Source organism: Metopolophium dirhodum, chromosome 4, assembly GCF_019925205.1.
Source record: "Metopolophium dirhodum isolate CAU chromosome 4, ASM1992520v1, whole genome shotgun sequence".
In the NCBI taxonomy this organism is placed as follows: Eukaryota; Metazoa; Arthropoda; class Insecta; order Hemiptera; family Aphididae; genus Metopolophium; species Metopolophium dirhodum.
Window position 1 is genome coordinate 830,210 of NC_083563.1, and position 20,589 is coordinate 850,798.

At 29.3% G+C, this 20,589-nt stretch overlaps 2 protein-coding genes across 2 annotated transcripts; one reads left to right on the forward strand and one right to left on the reverse strand.

Moving 5' to 3' along the window:
* The first annotated feature begins 2,214 nt into the window (after positions 1 to 2,214).
* Positions 2,215 to 20,552, forward strand: LOC132943154 (uncharacterized). Its single transcript, XM_061011999.1, has 4 exons — positions 2,215 to 2,379; positions 14,079 to 14,279; positions 17,414 to 17,506; positions 20,176 to 20,552. The coding sequence occupies exons 1-4, from the start codon at positions 2,283 to 2,285 to the stop codon at positions 20,550 to 20,552; spliced, it is 768 nt and encodes a 255-aa protein (XP_060867982.1). The 5' UTR covers positions 2,215 to 2,282.
* On the reverse strand, positions 5,434 to 6,673 carry LOC132943153 (uncharacterized). Its single transcript, XM_061011997.1, has 2 exons — positions 5,743 to 6,673; positions 5,434 to 5,684 (listed from the first exon to the last, which is right to left on the reverse strand). Exons 1-2 carry the CDS (start codon positions 6,614 to 6,616, stop codon positions 5,680 to 5,682), a joined length of 879 nt encoding a protein of 292 aa, XP_060867980.1. The 5' UTR covers positions 6,617 to 6,673; the 3' UTR covers positions 5,434 to 5,679.
* Positions 20,553 to 20,589: the final 37 nt, after the last annotated feature.

The following is a 20,589-nucleotide window of genomic DNA, read 5'->3' on the forward strand; positions in this document are numbered from 1 at the left end:
ACTAAAAGTTGGGAGTTATAAGAAGGTCGTTGAAATTTATACTTTCTACTCACTCGCACACGAATACACCAAAGGTACTCGACACCTCTTCAAAAGAATGTAATTATTACACCCTATTAATATACGTGAAAACTATATCAATTATTTATATATTTTGTTTGTAGCTTACAAAGCGTCAAAGCCATATGCGTTATGGAATATATTGAAGAAGGTATAACTTGTTTACGTGCTACAGAAATACTTGCAAATGGATTTTGAGTATAGCAAATTGGCAGATGGATCATCGAACCATACTTAAAAAGGCATATACGTATAACAAGTGTCTCGAAACGTCAATTCTTTTATTCCATTCGACATGGTTTTTTTTTTATCATTTGAAAAAGCTTAGTAAAATTAATGCGTTGGGTAATTATTTATATTTTACATATTACCTATTATAATATAATAGTATTTTATAACCGTTATTGACAAGGCTGAGAAACTGAACTAATTTTTACTTGTCAAGATAAGTTGAGACTTGAATTTAAGGTTAAATAGATTAACAAAGGTGTATTAATTTGGTTACATTTTTTTTAACTGAATATTTATAATCCATGCATCCATACCGAAGAAAATAAGCAAATTTGATAAAAGTAAATAGTAAGTTAGTAAATAAGTAAATTATATTAGACACAAAAACAGTAATATATACGCAGTAAAATAATACATAATATTATAAGAGTAACTGATGGAAAAATAACAGAAAGAGAGGACATAGTACAATGGTAGAACCCTACTAACTGAAGATATGAATTATTTAGATTAATCTTTTGCTAGTTTATTTTTAAGATATTATGGCACAAACGTCTCTTTAAACGTTAAAATTGGTTATCTGGTAGCGTTTTATTATTGTGACATTTTTAATTAATACCTACGTTCGGGTAAATTTTAATGTTCTATTGAAATGCGTATATAGTTTTAATTGTGTACGTTATTTTAATTCCTATTGAAATCCAAAAGTAATGCATTCAACACTTCGGCAGTCTAAAATATTAAACTCGTTATGTAACTTGGTTAAACGTAACTAATAACCATTTTATTCATTAATTTTCAGTCTTGCTGTTTTGATATTTTCGTGGGATATATGTATTATCGTTGGTTATTAACTATTTAACACTAACAAACCTATGAAAACAATTCTCTTTCTAAAAAGTTTTTGTATAAATAACTTCTATTCTGAAAAGATTAAAATGTATACACTAAAAAGTATAATAGATCATTAAACATGCGTATACCTACAGTATTTTTATATCAAATATTTGTCAAGCTATTTGAATAAATAAAAGAGCTTGATTCATTTTTAATAATTTACAAATGTTTGTGATTTTGATGAATTTTGTCAACATTTGAACTTTAAACACGTATAAAAGAAAAATTATGAGTGTATTTTTGAAATATTTTGACTGAGGTAAAAGCTACTTTTAAGGAGCCTTATCGTGTTACATTTTTCAACATTTTTCCTCACGAACAAAAATGCATCACATTTTATGGTATCTTATATTCTTATTAGTCATCTAAGTAATAAAATTAGTTGGTTACACTAACATGGCTACCTATTTCTAGTAGATAACCGTGATTGGTTAAAAATAATAATATTGTAGACACAGATATTTTTAAAAATACATCCAGTATTCCAAGAAACTGCATTATTTCAAAAAGTATGGACATTGATCTTCCAATATACTCCATAATAAAGCACTGATTGAACATAATATAAGTGCAAAATATTGATTTTCTCTGTCAACAATAAAACGTTGAATATAGTTTATATCTAAGCCAACGCTTAGACACTGAATATGGTTTGTACATTAAGATTTCATAATCCTAATCAAAAAAGTAATGACGTTTAAATGAGGTAGCCCTGCATAATTAATGCACATAAACAATTTGTCAATGTATATAGAATATGACTTATTACGATGTATTTTATGACCATGTGTAATAAATTATAAAAAATAATAAATAGCAATCAGATGAGACTCTGAGCTACGTGTAACTAACACACGATTCATTGAGCACAGTGTATAATGTAGTGTATAGCATATATTCATAGTTTTAAGGACGTTAAATGTAAATGTAGTGATAAAACCCGCATCTGGACAAACAGGGCCTTAAGAGAGGTATACCTATTCGCATTGTATAATATTATTAAGCGCATTGTTATTGTAGGACATCAGACGGATCGAAAAGAAAAAAAGAAAATTCATCAATACTATTCCTACCTACTGCACAAAACATTTTAAATGGATATTTTACGCGATTTCGTTGTTTTTGCTTTACTTTTGTCGTACATTGTTGTGAAACATAGTTATACGTATACACATACTTGGAATTCGAGAGGTAAGTTTATTTTACCCATTTTATTGAAACTAAAACGTGACTCAAAATCGTAATTAAAATACGAGTTGTATAAAAATCGAGTTACCTATTCCTACGGTTCGGAAGTAGGTCTTCCAATAGGGTTGTTTTGTAGTAGAAATAATTGTGTTGGTTCTTCTAGATTTTTTTATTTAATATGCAAACATTAAGTGCAATATAAATTAGTCAGTACATTTTCATAGTTATTTAATAATACAAAACATTTAATTTTATTGCGTATCTGAATATATTTATGAATCTTATATTTTTCCTAGGATATTGATAAGAAAATGTTCATGTGCACTCTATAATAAAGCTCGCCAAAAAATCGATATTTTATGAAATGTAATATTCACAAAATACAAACTATTTTTTAAAATGTGTATAAAAATTGTTTAAAAATGTTTTAATTGGAAATTATGAGTGGAGCGTAGGAACTATGTATTTGTTTTTCAAATATTAACTATATTTTTTCAACACGTTCTTGACTTTATGCCACATTAAATTTTTGCGGCACTATAAAAAAAACTTTTCAAGTTCCATACGACAACTATCTTAATTGAAAATAAACTGCAAACAATAATTTATTAACATAATATTTAGATTTAAAATTTTCTGAATTATGCAAAATGTAATCACTAGTTTATATACAGTAATTAACTGAACTATGTTTGAAGTGTTATTGTAATTTTTAGTATACATTGATTCATAATTTATTTAAAATTAATCTGTTTTAAAATGTTTGAATCATACAAAGTCAAAAAGAAAAAAATTAATTATATGATAGTTTAAGACATATTTTTAATACTTACTTACTTAGGTAGTACTTAATAATATTATAGAATTTGCTAAATAAAATAAATTCGATAAATACAATTATAAGTGAATAATATGTTATGATCACATAAAGCATCTTGTTAAATTTATAAATAATATATATATATATTATATTAATATGAGTACATTTATACTAAAGAGATACATTTATTGTTATTTTACATTTATAATATTTTAAACTCCAATTCTTCACATATTTTTAAGTAGATTCAACTATAATCCTAGATCCATAATATGTATTCTACTATGTGTAGAGTTAATAAATAATAAAGTTTAACTAACTATCATAAAAAATGTATGGTGAAAAATAGCTAATAGTCGTAAAAGTTTTTAAAATTTTAATTTATAATTATAGAGCATTATGATTAAGCCATTATATCATACATAAACTTAAAATTTATAAAATTCACATTTATTTAGTAATATACATTATACAAAAAACAATCGTGAAAAATACTACTACAAGTTAATAGTATTTATAATGATTATTTACTACACTTCCTACACTTAGTTTTCTTGTAATTTAAAAAACAGATTAAAATCTTCTAATTAATAAGACAGAAAACTATTTAAAATGATTACCACCATTACTTTGTAACTGAATACAGTGAAATGTGTCAGATATATATAAGTGCTATTAAAAATTTAACACATTCATTTGTTACAAACATCAAAGAACATCACATTTTACAGAATTAAAATGGAACTTGGGACTTAGCCAAAAAAAACAAACAGTTTTTTAGTTGTGTGGGATCGAAGCCCCCGCTCACATTGATATTTAAAATGGTAGCCCCCTGAAATTTTTAACGGATTTCAATTATTGACCTGACCTTACCTAATTTATAAGTATCCGAATCAGTCGTATTTTTACTTGTAAGTCTTATCTCGTAATAAATATACATAAAAACATTATATGTACCTGCACTGCAGTCTGCAGCTATCATTTCACACCCATTTCAATGGACTATCGATGTCTATTTGTTTTAGTGCATGATTATAATGTCCACTGTCTATGGCCGGCTCGGGCGAAAATAGTAAATTAGGTAAAATACAATTTCTCTGTACCTAAAATGATAATATTATCACTTTTTTTTAAAATGCTGCCCCTTACTAAATTGACGCTCCTCTAGGCATAGGCAGGTGCCTAGCTCGCCTATATACCTTGAGTCAGCCCTGACAATGTCTACGTTAAACACTGTTATAGGTATTCAAATTAAACAATATCCATGAAGCCCTATAATAGCTAAGATACTAAAACATTAAACAGACAGTACATTTTAAAATGGTTTTCTCATAATAATATAATGACTCTGCACGCGCTACGGAAAAGCGCTCAACCGGCAAAATCACGAAAAATATCTGTGTTTATCTAAGTGCTTGAGTAGTATAATAAATTAATCCAACAGACAACAGCTGTTTATGCTTTGAATTCGGATAATAATATCACGATATGAGGACCTCGTTAAAATCGCGATTAAACGGTACTCTACGAGTCAGTGTAACAAATTAATAAAGGAACCGCACATAGTTGTATAGACTCTTCTGTTCTCTATGACGATACCTATTCATTATAACCGTTATTTACGGTCCGGTTGTAACGAAAATGCATTATTTCTCGTGCGCTATTGTACGGGTCGCGTGAAATACGTTTTCCAATTGGTATGGTTATACACACAGTGCGTATAACGGGTCAGCCGTTAAAATTATTTTCCGTAAGAAATGTTATTTACGCTACAGACGATAATATATAGTAGGTAATCAAATAATATTATGTTAAACGGATTAAAGTAGAGATTAGAAATTCGACCTAATTATATGGTAAATTTTATATATATATAAATTGAGTCTGAGTGTATGCGCAGCGGTAAATTCCTTGATAGGGTGGAGAATTATATAGGTATATTATGCTCTAAAATGTAAAAGCCAACTTAATGTACGGATAATGCTGATATATGTATACCCTACGATTTACCGAAATATGCTTTTAAAAACATTACTTAATTCTCATGTAATATAATAATGTGATTTTAAAGCCAAAGTTTAATGGTCTATTTATACCTAAAATATCCATTAAAAACGTGATCTTCAAAATATAAAATAGTGAAACAAAAATGTTTAATGTACCTATACTACACCTAAACGGCTATACTATATCTAATTATATAGTTATATAATGACTAGGGCAGAGAAGTTATAGGAGGTGAAATTGGAAAAATATGCATGCAAATATGCACATCAAAAATTGAAAATATGCATTCAAATTCATTAAATATGCAACATAATATGCACAAAAAAAATTGAATTATATTATATTAAAATAAAAAAATTAGATATAAAAGAAATATAAAAATCATTGTATTGCACAATTAATTTTGTTTTAAATATTTTCTACGTCGAATAATCGCCGATTGTTAGTATGGTTTTCTTCAATCTCGAATTTTTGATTTATCCTTAAAATAAATATTAAATATATTAATACAAAAATAGTTTTAAGAACATTTTTCTCACCTGATAAATTATTGCATTGCACAACTAATGTTTTTTTAATATTTTCCACGTCGAATGATCGCCGATTGTCGGCCAGTATGGTTTTATACCGAGAAAAACTTCTTTCGACGTCTGTTGATGTTACTGGTGCATATTTATAAAATGTTAAATCATTTCCCGTTAGGTCTTCTGGTAAACCATCCATCGATGAACTTTTTTCTCCATTCAAAATTTTTAAAATTTTTAATATTATTGCAAACCCAGAGTTTTTTTCTAAAACTTGGTTAAATTTTGTTTTTACTTTCATTCCAACGTCACCCGCTACTTCGTCCAATTTATTTTTTGTGAACATTACTGTTGTTACTGAATCAGTTAGTGATACACCTTGTGATTCTAATTTAGTTATGGTTGATGGTAAAAACCCATAATTTGAATCTATAAAAGTCAAATTTGGTTCCATTGAAATTTCATTTAGAAGGGCTTGAGATTCTTTTATAGATACAGCATCGTTAGAATCAAAATGTTGCATAACATCTCGTACTTGCTTAAAATATTGGCAGTAATAAGAAGTAGCTTCAATCCAAGAACCCCAACGTGTAAGTACAGGTTCGGGAGGAAGAGGGACTCCGGGAGCTTCTGTCTTAAAAAATAAAACACGTGAAGGTGCTTTTAAAAATACTTGCTTTCCTTTTGCCACTAATTTATCAACTCTAGGAAAATGACTCCGAATATTTTCTGCCACTCTATGTAATCCGTGTGCTATACAAGTAATATGGATCATCTTGGAGTACAAAGCCTTGATAGTTGTACCTGCTTTCTTCATGTATGGCGCAGCATCGCTTAAAAATAGGAGGACGTCATCATGACGAACACCGTCGGGCCACAGGAGAAACATTGAGCTGTCAAAAAGTTTGGTTATTGTAGAAAAATTGGCTTTTTCTAAAACTTCAGTATTTAGTAAATATATTTTTCCGGGTCTATCCTTCAGTAGAGTTCCGATTATGACGTTTGCAATATATCTCCCTTGCACATCTGTCGTTTCATCTATAGAAACCCATATTTTATTCCCTACAACGTCTTTTCTAATTTGATCAATAGCTTCTAAATAGCAATCGTTTGTATAAGTTTTCCTCAACGTTGATACACTAGGGATGTCATTTAGAGTATATTTTTCAAGAAACGATCGGAATTGAACATTAGAAATTTTATGTAAAGGAATGTTTGCACACATCATAGCCTTGCATAAATCATGTGAAAAAACAGATTTTTTGTTTGGCGGCTGTGATATAAATTGTTGTTTATTTTCTGAAGGTTTATTTCGACGAGCTAATAATCGTTCGTGTTTATTTGTTTTTATATGTTGAGTTACTGTAAATTTTTTCTCAGCACTTACTTTAACTTCGCAAATCTTACAATAAAGCATAGTACCATCGGTAGCAAATGTATCTTCACCAAACTCTTTCACATACTTGTTAAATATATTTGCATTTAATTTTGGCATTGTGCAAAATGTTAGCAGAAATGTTAAAAGAAAAATGTAAGCATGGAAAACACAACAAACGGCACGCACTTTCGTATCGATCGACACTTAACACCATACTAACGTAATATTACTGACGGACACTGGACACATAATAATGTTGATATAAAATTTAATATAGATACTTAAATGCCAATTACTTCGACATGAAACTAATAAAATATAATAATAAAGATAAGTTATCTTCTATACTACATAGTCTACACGGGCATCGGGTGGTGTACAATGTATATACCTACTATATTATAGTACAGAGGTGGGCAACTTGCGGCCCGCATCCGGCCCGAGAACCTTTTTTTATCTTACTATAGAATGACGGTTTAGAATTTTTTTGCTCTCTATGGCCCGCTAGATTTTAATTTTCTAAGTTTTTATGTAGAATATGCATAAAATATGCACAAAATAACGAAATATGCAACTTTCTTTTAAATCTTTAAAATATGCAAAAATATGCAAAAAAAAATTTTAGATTTCAACTGGGGGGCCTATGATTTATATTTATATCTTGGTTTGCTATAAAATAGAGGCCCAGAATAAAACATGCAAATCCTATAACTTCTCTGCCTTAATAATGACTGTTGAAAAAAAGAAAAGTTGTTTAAAATGTTTACTATTGGATAGCGAGTTTTACTTTTCTTCAATCTGAACAACTATATTTCTTCCTTTTTTTTTGTTTATTGATCTCGAAAAAGAAAAAGAAAATAACACGGCATCTAAGGTCATTAGTTACGGTCATTACAATGTTATTCAGGTGTGTTTATAAGGATGATACATTTGAGTTGTAGTTCTAATAATTACAGTATTTACAATATTTACACGTGTACTAGGTACAAGTCTACAAGTTCTTTCACTAACTACCTATCTAATAATAAAACAAAATTCTAAAAACAACGTAGGTACTTACATTAAAAACGGACAAAATCCTAAGGCACGCCATAAAATGCGCTTGATATCATCGTACACGTACGGGATCATTAGACGATTTCGGTGTAGTTAAGCTATAGGTAATTTTTTGACCGACCAATGAAGAGGCGCAAAAGCATATAAATATCTGCCCTAGTTATGTCTAACGGAGTGTGCACGACTTATATACCGTTCCGCGAGAACGTCCCAAATACATAAAATGTTTATTATGAACGGAATGATACAATAATAATAATAATAATAATGCACTCCGACGGTATTCGTACCCGTTGAGATTTGCTCACAGGTTTATATATTTTTTCCTCGAAATTATCGCTAGAATATTATTAGCTATCCCGGACGGTAGATCTAGGTAGGTAGGTAAAAAATACGTGTAACGTGTGTCGCACTTATAACGAAACCGGAACGGTTTGTACGCGGTATAATATTATATACCTACACACCAGGCGCGCATCATTGCAGTTAGACCCACATAATATTTTTATGTTTTACCGTCGTTGGAGAATATGATTTTATACCGTGGTCGTATCGAATCTCTAGACTCCAGTAATGACGGTCATCATGGGTAGGTACTGCTATCGTGCTAGTGAGCAACGCTCCTCGCTAAAATAAGAAACGTGCCCTGTAGTAATGTCTTGTTTTTAAAATCCACCGTTTATTTTATATTTAATTCGTATTTATCGTACAATTATTATTATATTATGTCCATAATTTTGAGATTCCACTTTGATACGCATACCTATTGATGCGTCGTATTATACGTAAATTAATCAATGAAAATACGGATTTCAAATTGTATTATAATTATTAGCTGTTTGACAATAAATAATTAAAATCAATATAATCGTAAAAAAAATATCAATATTGATGTAATTTAATTTCAGGCTTGATTTTCCGAATTCTCGATTAACTTTTCTTTGTTCTAAATTTTAAATTTAATTAAGTTAAGTATGAAAGAGTTCATTATGTTCTAAAAAGCTGTAAGGAAAATCTGCGATGCTTATTAGTTATTATCATCATAACATAAATTACAAAATAGGTTTTACTTTGTAGTTTGTACAATAAAATGTTCATCAATTTAGGTACTTTGTTTGGTGACAGTAACATACGAACAAGTATAATATACTATAGATACAATATAGGTATAATGTGTACATATTAAAATACTGTATATAATTTAATCTTATTCTATACTTCTAAGGGTATTATATATAATTAAGTTCGTTTATTTATCCATCATATTTTTAAAATACATAACTAACGTTAAAACTACGTTTTAATATAGCGATATAGTATATTAGAATCTAATAATTAGATAATAAAATATAACTTGCATTAATAAAATACATATTAAAACAAACAAATAAGAGGTCTGGTATGTTTAATAAATATGTATAGTTTGTTGAGAATTATTTTATTGTAATAGTAGTCAGTACAAGTCATAAATCAATAAAATAAATATTGTGTAAGTGCGTATACTAAATAACCAGTGTACGGTTCCAGTTGACAATTACGTCCTAAACACCAGGTAATTAATTTATAATATTAATTAAATTTTACTTTAATTTATGGCTTTAATCATTGAGAAATTAATTTTTAATTATGTAATCAAATAATTAACAATGCAGTTTGCAATATGTAATACTATGAAACGGCCACCCAATATCAAACCTTATTTGAACAATACTTAGAACAATGTTTATTTAAAATATTAAAAATCAAAAAATCAAATTGCAAAACTAATCATTATAACTATTACTTGAAGATTCATTTATTATTTAAAATTATACTACTTATTATAATGTTATATTAACCAAACCATGAAAATAATAGGTGGGACGAAGTGGTCGAGCGGTTCGATGCCGGCCGCGGGTGGCATTTTTCTTCGGGCAAGTCACGGTGTCCAGAGAGAAGTGCCACCATCCCCCCCCCCCCCCCCCCGGGCATGGCAGATACCTACTAGTGCCCACTAAAAAATCTGCCAAGCCAAAACACACGTGTTTAAACTTACAGTACCCTCCCCCACAGTAAAAACCACCCAATGGCCTAAGTTGCCGCGGGTTAATTAATAAAAAAAAAAAATATATGGCTGTAAGTTTTAAATCTCATTAGTTACTTTACTATTCTTATTTTATTTTTATTTAACTTTTTAGACGATAGATTGATCGTAGATCGTAGGTATTCAATAGATTTTTATTATTTTTAATTATAATTGTTTTCATTTCAATACAACAATATAGTAATATGTATTACTAATTATACATTATCGACATTAGTTAATAAACACAATATTTTTCTGTTGATCTTTGTATAGTTTAGACCCCGGCTGTCTAGAAACAGTTTAAAACCGTTTTTGTGTAACGTTAGGTACCTAATAAATGAATATAATTTATTAGGCACCTACTAACCTATTATTATAATTAATAGTTAATACTTCTTGAATAATAAAACAAATTACGTGAGAAACATTTAAAACAATGCGAACGATTAATATATAAAAAAAAAAATAATGACATTTTATGTGTTTAACTTGCTCTGTAAAAACGATTAAAAAATTAATATTTTAATAAAACAGTCAGATTAGAAAACTTAAAACTTTCTAGAACAAATATCAAATAAGTATGTATTGAATATTATTAGTTATATACCTTTCCAGTTTTAGTTTAACAGGTCAGCAACTTCAGACGTTTGGCTGTACATAAATTATTATTTACTGGCCACGGAAATTATGTGTGACAAGTTCACAAATTACATTTTGATGCCTTAAAGGGGCAATGAGGACGTTTTCAAACGATTATGGTTGTAACTCACTAACGTAAACTGATGTGGCAATGTGGTATATTCCAAATTAAAGGGTTAAACGAGTAAAGCCACGAATTAGTTTAGAGTTCAAGTGTTTCTTGCAAGAAAATGTCATTTTCAGTAATAAGATTAAGAGCGAGTCAATAGGGTGGGGGAGTAATCTCAGTTCTAAACTAAAAGTTATCGCTAGTGGTTGATAAATGGGCTACATTTTATCTACCTGCTTCGAATACAATATTTTTTTAAATCTTATTACCCAGTTTTGGGCCACGAATACCTGTAATTGGAAGTTGGGCAACATCAACGAAATATTATATTATTATAATATTATTATTTTTATATAATTCGAATATAACACAATTTTCTCCAAAAATAAATATCAAAATATATGAAAGTTAATTTATAATATACTATATTATAGTCACATAGTTATTAATTAATAATTATTAGTCAAAAATAACTATTTTTTGATGGAGATTTTTCTCCTTCGTCGTATTTCTTTATTCATATATTATAATAGGATATAAAATGTGATATAATTAAATAGAATATAATTCCTTCAAACTAAAAAAGTGCTGATGTTAGGACACATGTAAGAAATTAAGAATGAGAATGTAAAGACTCAATGACATTTGTAGTTTTAGTTTTAGAATTTAAAACCCGTATAATATTTGGGAGAAACATCATAATAAATACCTATAAGTGTCAAAAATAAAATCGTAAATTTATAATAATATATCAGTGGCCGGTCTGAATACCAGATTCAATAATAAAAATCGTTAAATTCCGGGTCGACCTTTTATAAATGTAAATTTGTAGTTGTTTATTTACCGTATCCTATTTGAAAGTAGCCCTTTTTGAACGGGCGCATGTTATTCTACTTGACAATAAAATGGAAATAAAAAATATTTTCAATAACGAAATATGTGATATAGCCGTATAGGTAGTTATTATAAATTTTAAAAGAAAATTATAGTTCTCACTCCCCACTTGGATCGGATTGTATACACAATATTCATCATAATTCAAAAAAATATGTTGAATATTTTATTTAGACATTTACCTTTTACATATTATAATAATCATAACCCATAGATTGTGTTGGTGAAAGGGAGTGCTCAAAACGTTATTCAAATAACTGAGTGGTCAACAATTTAAGTATTAGCAACGTTTAGAGTGGTTTAAGTGTTTAACAACGACACACCGCGCCGTGTCACTGTGACTCATGGGCCGGATGGACAGGCGCGGGGAACAAGTACACTATACAGTATACATAGTATGAAAGTGGAAATTCGAACTAAAATTAATTAAACAAGATTGCACTAAATTGTAAAGACGTGACATGATTAAATTATACCTAAATATGATTCATCAGTATAAAAAGTTTAATGTTCATTGACAGCAGTCGTTCCGCCCTGCACTATAGAAAGTGTACCAATATTATAACTATTATACCTATACAGTATAAGTTGTATTTACATGACATTATATCGCATTTTATACTTTTTAGTCATTACTGCGATACTCGGCAAATGTTGGAGCCGGATTAATTAATTTTAAAGTTTAGATCTTGTGGGGTTTCTTATATGAATGTAAACTAGATTCCCAGCTATCTATCCGAGCAACATGTTGTAGGTCTTGCTGCACTCTTTCTATCTATAATACCATCACTTACGGGTAAAAACAAATGCATACAGAGGCCCTGTGCCCGAATCTTGGTCAAAATACCCAAGAACAAAATATCCACGGACTAAATAACCAAATTCAAAAGTTTGGAAAATCGCTTTTATAAACAAACACTGACATTTTGAAACAACGTTGCACTTAAACAATATAAAATAAAATATTTAAGCTAAATACTTAAATATAGGTAAAATAGTAAAATTAGCTCAAATATAAAATTATAAAATTGTAAGCATAGAAAATTAATGTTTAGAAAAAAAAAGATATAGGTACATAGATTTTGTATTTCGATTTTGTTTATGTAATACCTATGGAAAAGTAAACTATAATCTTTTAGTCAGTATCGGTCTGATTCATGATTGGGCCCCCGGCGGCCAACATATTAATTTTTTATCTGCCCGACGCTTGATACAAAAATTTGTTAAGTTAATATAATAATAGTACATGTATTTAATTGGTAAATTGGTAAGTGGGCCGTACCAGCCGTTTGTACTTACCGTTTGTATTCTTACGGGCCGAAATTTCTCTCCAATCCGCTCCTGCAAAGTTGAGCTTTTAACTTTTTGTTGAAACCTAATAAAAAAATAGCAATAATTGACAATTATACCTATATTTATAATATTATTATCATAGCTTACGACGCGGTCATAGTCATAGTCGACGTGGTGTATAGTGTATACAAACATGCACCTACGACCTAAATATATTTTTTGAGCATAATGACGTTCCAAAATGTTTATTTTTATATTTTATAAAAACATTTTTCTAAATTTGTAAATTTAGAGCATAAAAATAGAGCCCACCGTACGTAGATTTGGTTATTACGGAGATTATATTGCCCTTGTCAGGATTACTAGAGAACGTTTGACGTTTAATTTGTGAATATTTGAAATCAGTAAGGAAATATAAGAACATAGAAACCAACGTCCAGGGCAGAAGACACTGTACACTATAAACATAATGATCCATTATCCATTATTAGTTATTATTTAGGTATTACTTATTACATATAATCAATTAAAGTTCTTGGAAGTCGTAAATATGTGCACTATAAAAATAACAGTTGAGAATAATTAAAAGGAAAAATATTAATTCACAAAAACAAAACGACCATTATGAACATAACAATTAAAACAATGGCCATATAGTTATGTCTTGTTGTAATAATTGAGATAAATAAATTGCTTCCTCTGAATAGATAGAATAGAAACTTGTTTTTAAAATTGTCCGATTATGCTTACCTAAAAGCTACATTTAAAATGTTAAGAATTTATCAAATATTTTTCGGTAGCTTATGATTAATTACTTAAATTTTTAAGCTTGTTTTATTATACCTCCTCAATGACCATATTATCCTATTGAAATCAAAACAATTAAAACAATTAATTAACTTTCAAACATTTTCTAGTTAAAGGCACAGATCATAAGTGGTACAATATATATTATGATGCGATAACAAGTAAAAAGATACCGATGCTTCAACGGTTTGGGGATCGACAAGATGAACCAAGTACTGCACGATTTGGAATTATACCATGCTCATGTCAAGATTTGACGTGCGGTTGTTGTGCCCAGTTCAACGTACGATTTTTCGATTACAATAAAAAAGGTTAATTTTAATGATTAATTAACACATTTATTTTTATTTTATCTGCAATGAATACGAAGCGAGGTGTGGTAAACCGCCCCGACGAAAATACTTATTATCATAAGAAATAAGAAATTAATTTTCGAGGGCATCATATGGGAATGTTCTGCTTGTTTCCAAATACGATGATGGTATTGTATTATACCATGTACCAGGTACCTGTAGTAGTATATGTACCGTGTTTAAAAGTGAAAACTTTTCTGCATTTTCCAGCTAGGTACTGTAATTCAAAAACTATACAATATGCACCTACTCGTGTACAATCATCAATCAGTGTAATAATATGAAAAATGTAATTAAAATAATTCTAGCTTGTTATAAACGTGTACAAAGCACTAAGCAGGTAGGTTCACGCAGAAAATTATATTTTTATATGTTCTGCGTATTACACTGTTAAATTTTTTTTTTTTTTTATAATGGGCAACACAAGTTATGAAATTAAAACTAAAATAAATAAGTACAAACATTAAACAAGTCATTGCAAAAACACACACTATTGAAGTAGGTACAAATTCATATACAATATAATTTAATATTCTCATATTCATACTGCTGAGGCCTGAGAACTTCCATAAATTGTTCAGAACCATCTGACATTTTAACTGTATGTGTGTTATACTTGCAGCTGTATTTATGACTTATTTAATACGACCAAGTATTTCACTTCACTAAAATATAAATAATGATACTACATTTTATCTTTTATTTCCCATGACAACAAAAAAACATTGAGGCTTTTCATTTTAGTGGTTTTATAATATTATAACCACTATAATTATTATTTATTACCAAACATTTATCATTTAAATTATAATATACTTAGATAGGTATGTCTTATTATTTTATAGTCGGCCAGTCTTATATCATGATATAAAATTATATTAAATTAATACGATTCCTTTTTTTTTTTTGGCTGCACTAATTATGATATAAGTCAACTTTTTAGTTTTACTACCCAATATAAAATATTTACGTACCAGCAAAAAAAAATAATACTTAAATCAAGAATAAATATGTATTCAACCAATAAGTAAATCAAATATGAATAATGTAAAATTGCTATCAACGTTTATAATATGATCAAGCTACGTTCCAAAACAATCAACGATCAAAAGTATTAATGCAATTAAAACCCGATAATATAGCCCCAAATGATTTACGAGTATATACAAACAGTAGTATAGCACTTAGATATTGTATTATGTTGTTCAATAATATGTCCCATAAGACAAATCAAAAATACAAGCAAAACACTGTAATTCATTGTGTGCTGCCAACGCGAAACAATAACATTCAATTTAAAACACAATGCGTAGCTTGAACTTTGAAGTATTGACACCGTTTATAATACACTTTACAGAACAAGTACATTATAAAAGTCGTATTTGAAAATAAATATAATTATTATGACGTCAATATTAATCAGTTCACATCCACAATCAAACCGAATACATTTATTTAATTGAGCGTGGTGGAACGTTTAAAGTGTACGTGACATGATTGTCGATAATTATTGCCGGTCATTGACGGTTGACCAAGTTTGACAACATAGAAGAATGGAGAAAGTTTGGTCAACTGTTTCGAAGAAAATTATATGGCCGACAAGTACACATGGTTTTGTTTTCTTACATTCTGAAGAATTCCATTTTATTTGTATATATTTTTTCTTAAATTTAGTCCCACAGTATAAATTAATCATCTAATAATTTTTATAAACAATATACATCATTTTTTTATATTTTAAATTAATGTTAAATAAATAAGGTACTACAGAATAGTAAATTAGGTAATAATAAAAAAAAAGTTATTTATTTCTATTATATTACAATAACATAATTTATTCAATTTTAACAATATGATCATTATTATAATAATATAATAATATGATAATATTTTTTTTATTAAATTAAAATGTATGACATTAATGCCACAATTGCACAGTAGGTACCTATAATATTACATTGATATACTTCATTTACAATGTACATATACATTATAAGTTGGTGATCAGAGTTATGTTATGTGTAATAGGTTATAACATAAAAATAACTTTGCTAGATATGTGTAGTGTATAGGTATTATAACATTTTTTATTTTATTTTATCATTTAAAACATAAAATATGTTGAATAAATCTAATTTTTTATTCATATCATTATATATGATAATAAATAGATTCTAGACCTAATTTTGTCAATAAAATCAACATAAATTTCTCTCTCTCTTTCTCTCAGATACAAATAATTAAGCATATAATAAGAATTACTCTCGCAAAGAAAACTTAAACTTCAAGACGAGCATAAAATCTTGTTATCAAAAAATAAAAATAAAAATTGTTCTTAAATAAAGGAATATAGCCACAATTAACGTTCATTCATAAATCTAATTTTATATAAGTATCTTTTTCATTTTTTCTTACACTTGGCAAAACTAAAATTTTAAATTTAATTATAGGTTATTAAAAAAAAATATCACATTTTGATATTTGTTAGGTTTTGTATTTTGTACTAACAATATTTTGGTGTTTTTTTGGGTAATAATATAATATTTCAAAAGTCCTAAACTTTTTAAAAAATTTAATTAAAATCGTGTTAAATTTAGAAATGACATTGTAATCTGGTGAAGTCAATGGACAATGAGTAATGACGGGATTTCTCGAAACTCATTACACGTCTCTTGTCGGCAATGGAAGAATAAATGTTAGTTTTTCTTTTACAATGTTATAACTATTATGAGAGTGAAATATGTATATATAATATATCCTGCAGCAGGGTTTTTGGTAAGATCGTAATTTAAAAAAAATAAATAAATAAAGGCCAACCAACTGCCGTAGCTGCTCGCAGGCAAACAAGGATACTAATTGAATGTGACAGCGGGATGAAGAAATATCGTCCTTGTAATCTCAGTTTTATTAACTTCGTACATGGTCCCGTACTTAACGTGTAGTAAACCATGGTAAATTTTATGTTTTGCTCCCCAAGATACACGCAAAGCCTGGAATTAATATAACCTAGCGCCGAGTAAATTAGAGACGCCAAAAATCAGATCAATATCAAATACTGTAATACCAACGCACTGGTTTGTTTTTATGAGCAGGATGTATGAATTTCACTTACGATCCTTATGACTTTGCAATCACGGGAAACATGTTTATGGACGACGAGTCAATGTACGAGTACAAGGTATCCGGTAAGTATTATTTACCAAAATATGTTAATATTGCATACTTTTAATATAGTTATTACTCAAAGACCCGAGTCCCCAATAGTCCGAGAACACCTTAATATAATCAATATAATATGCTCAAAATGCTTTTTGTCATGATTATTGTACCTTTCAACAACGGTTCCAATAACTTGTATTAAAATCCAAAGATTCCGATTGTCAAATTTAATACTGAACACGGACATACAGGAGGAGTGAAAATTAATATAACTTCGACTAGGAACAAACAAACATTCGAGCAGCAGCTTGAAAACTGAATTGACGTACATATTCGTTAAACTTCAACAATATAAACATTCAAACAACTTGAACTCAAACTAAACTGCATTGTACATTTAGAACAAAGTATTCTACCTACACAATCGATTCCATATTGTTTACGTATATTAAAAGGAATAAACCAATAAAATTTGAATATTTTTTACCTACCATAATAATATAACATTATAAATATTTGTATCTTATTTTCTTCTTTTTGGTCTAATATAAGTTAAGTTGCTAAGATGTACCAAACATGAGTGTTAACTGTAGTATGAATACTATTGAATGTGGAGCCGTTTTAATGGTGCCGGCCGCCGGGAGAGAGGGGGTGATCAAAGACCGTGGTTGCCCCAGAGTACCACATTTTTAGGGTAAATTTATTTATTTATACTTCTTCAAGTTTTAATTTGTAATAGCGGTAATAAAGTGACTATTATTAGATGATTTTATTTGAGATAGGCAAGTGACTATAAAAATATAAAGTTATAAAGGTCGACTTTGTAAAATTGTCCCCCAGGGGTCAAATTTTTTAACATGGCACTAACTAGCAATTTAGTGAAAGTCAAAATTAAATTATTGATGGGTATTTGTAGAATAATAATAGTTTTATTAGTTTTCTGAAAATATTCTCAAATATATAATTATATATTGATATCACACAAATCTACATTTATTTACTAATAATTTAAATGAACAAGTCGATAAAAAAATTTCTATTTCTCTTACGACTTAATTTATTAAGGTCATTTATGTATACATATATATGTTTGTTGATCCTAATAATTACGATAATATTTCTGTTTAATATTTTAGTTGCATAAAAACACGTTGTACGGTGTTTACGAAGTAATTTATTGTCCTGATATAAAGCGGTAAGGTATTACAATCTCTACCACACGTCCACTTCTATAACTACAGTGCTCGAATCGGTGGCGATTCAGGGGGACTGGATAGGTACCTCAATTAATTTTACAGATGTTGGCGTACCCCTAATGTATTTTTTTTCAAGTGGAACACAGTACGATTCGTTCTTCTTTTTGAACTTTTTGTCTGTCGTAAAATGCACGAGATACCAAGTATCGCGGTATCTTATGAACTGTTATATTATTATTTCGTTAGTAATTATAGTGATTTATAAAAAAAAACTATGCGCTCGACCAGCCGATATGCCTTAATGAATAATGATACTAATAATTGAGGTTGTGATGTTAGTTCTATAATTTTGGTGGTAGGTGTAATATTAGGTAGGTGACTATTAAGGTAGTAGTAAAATAGTAATATCTCAATTAATTATTTGTGTATAAATAGATAATTATAGTGAAAGTATGTATAGGCACTCCTCGAACTATGTATTCGGGAACTTTATTAAATTTTATATTCAAATTAAATTACATAAATTAAAATCAATAAAGATATAATTTTAAAAATATGTTGAATGTAAAGTTAGGTAGCCCCTGCGGTTCGGCGAGATAAAAAAAAGTGACGGAGATCTTTTTTTTAAGCAAACAGAGTCCCCTACTTTTATTTTCCTATTCTACTAGGCGAAATATGAGTCACGCCTAATGATTCACACGGACACGGTGTATCATACGTATTATTATTATTTATCTATACGTGTGTACAATATACAAGATATTTATAGTAAAAACTTAATAACTTGAATATTTAATAATTCAATAATAAATTGTAACCGTATTAACTGCAGCATTAAAATAAACTTTTATTATCGTTATCGTGAATGGGCCATTATATTATATTATTATAATTACCTACTTAAAATTAATTGTATAATATTTGTGTCGAACGTATTTATACGGTATGTGTTTATACGTCTATATAAATTCGTACAATCCGACATAATTTACCGTTTCACCGTTGATTGTGTATGTATCGAAATTGCATAATACCTATCATAGTATCATTAATAGTTTTGGGTAATTGGTAAAACAATCTATTTAGTAAGTCTATTCCAACTATATTATATTAGAATACAATCATCGCCATCCAACAACATGTACAAATGTTTAATTCCAATTTCGTTGAAACGTGTAGGTATTATAGGTGGGTTAGGTTAACTTCACATAACCTAACCTAAGCGAACCACGGGTCCTGATCTTCACTATAACTGTATATCTGGTCAGGTTCTTTATACTTACACGTCTTCACTAACTCATAATATTCGTTTTCCCTGTATAGGTAAATATCCACCGCCGGCATGTCTACGAGTTTTTTCTTACCGTCGATGGACATGTCGTGCACAATACCTAACCCAACCTATAACTTAACCAACGCGAATGGGCCCTGATCTTCACTATAACTGCAGGTACACTTTACACGTATTCACTAACTCATAACATTCGTTTTCCTTGTAGCTAAAAATCCACCGCCGGCATGTCTACGAGTTCCTGTGCCGTACTTACCCTCGATGGACATGTGCATGAAAATGTTCGACATCTACACGCCCGGCAGAAACTTGCACGCGTGCGTCAATTTCGTCACGCGAATCGAACACGCCGAAGTGCTCGTGTTGGAATTCGATTGTTTCGTGATCGGCCGGGACGGCGTGAACATGCACAAGTACAACACGACCTCGTCCACGACCGCCACTGACGCCGCCACTGCCACCGCTGACGATGAAACTACTACTTCTACTACTACCACTATGTCTTCTGCTGCAACGACAGTGCAGACATACGACACGACGGCACCCGACCTGGACATCACTGTCGCGGAGGTGATCGCGCACTGACCGCGGTTAGCATACAGACGGACAAAAACATCACGAC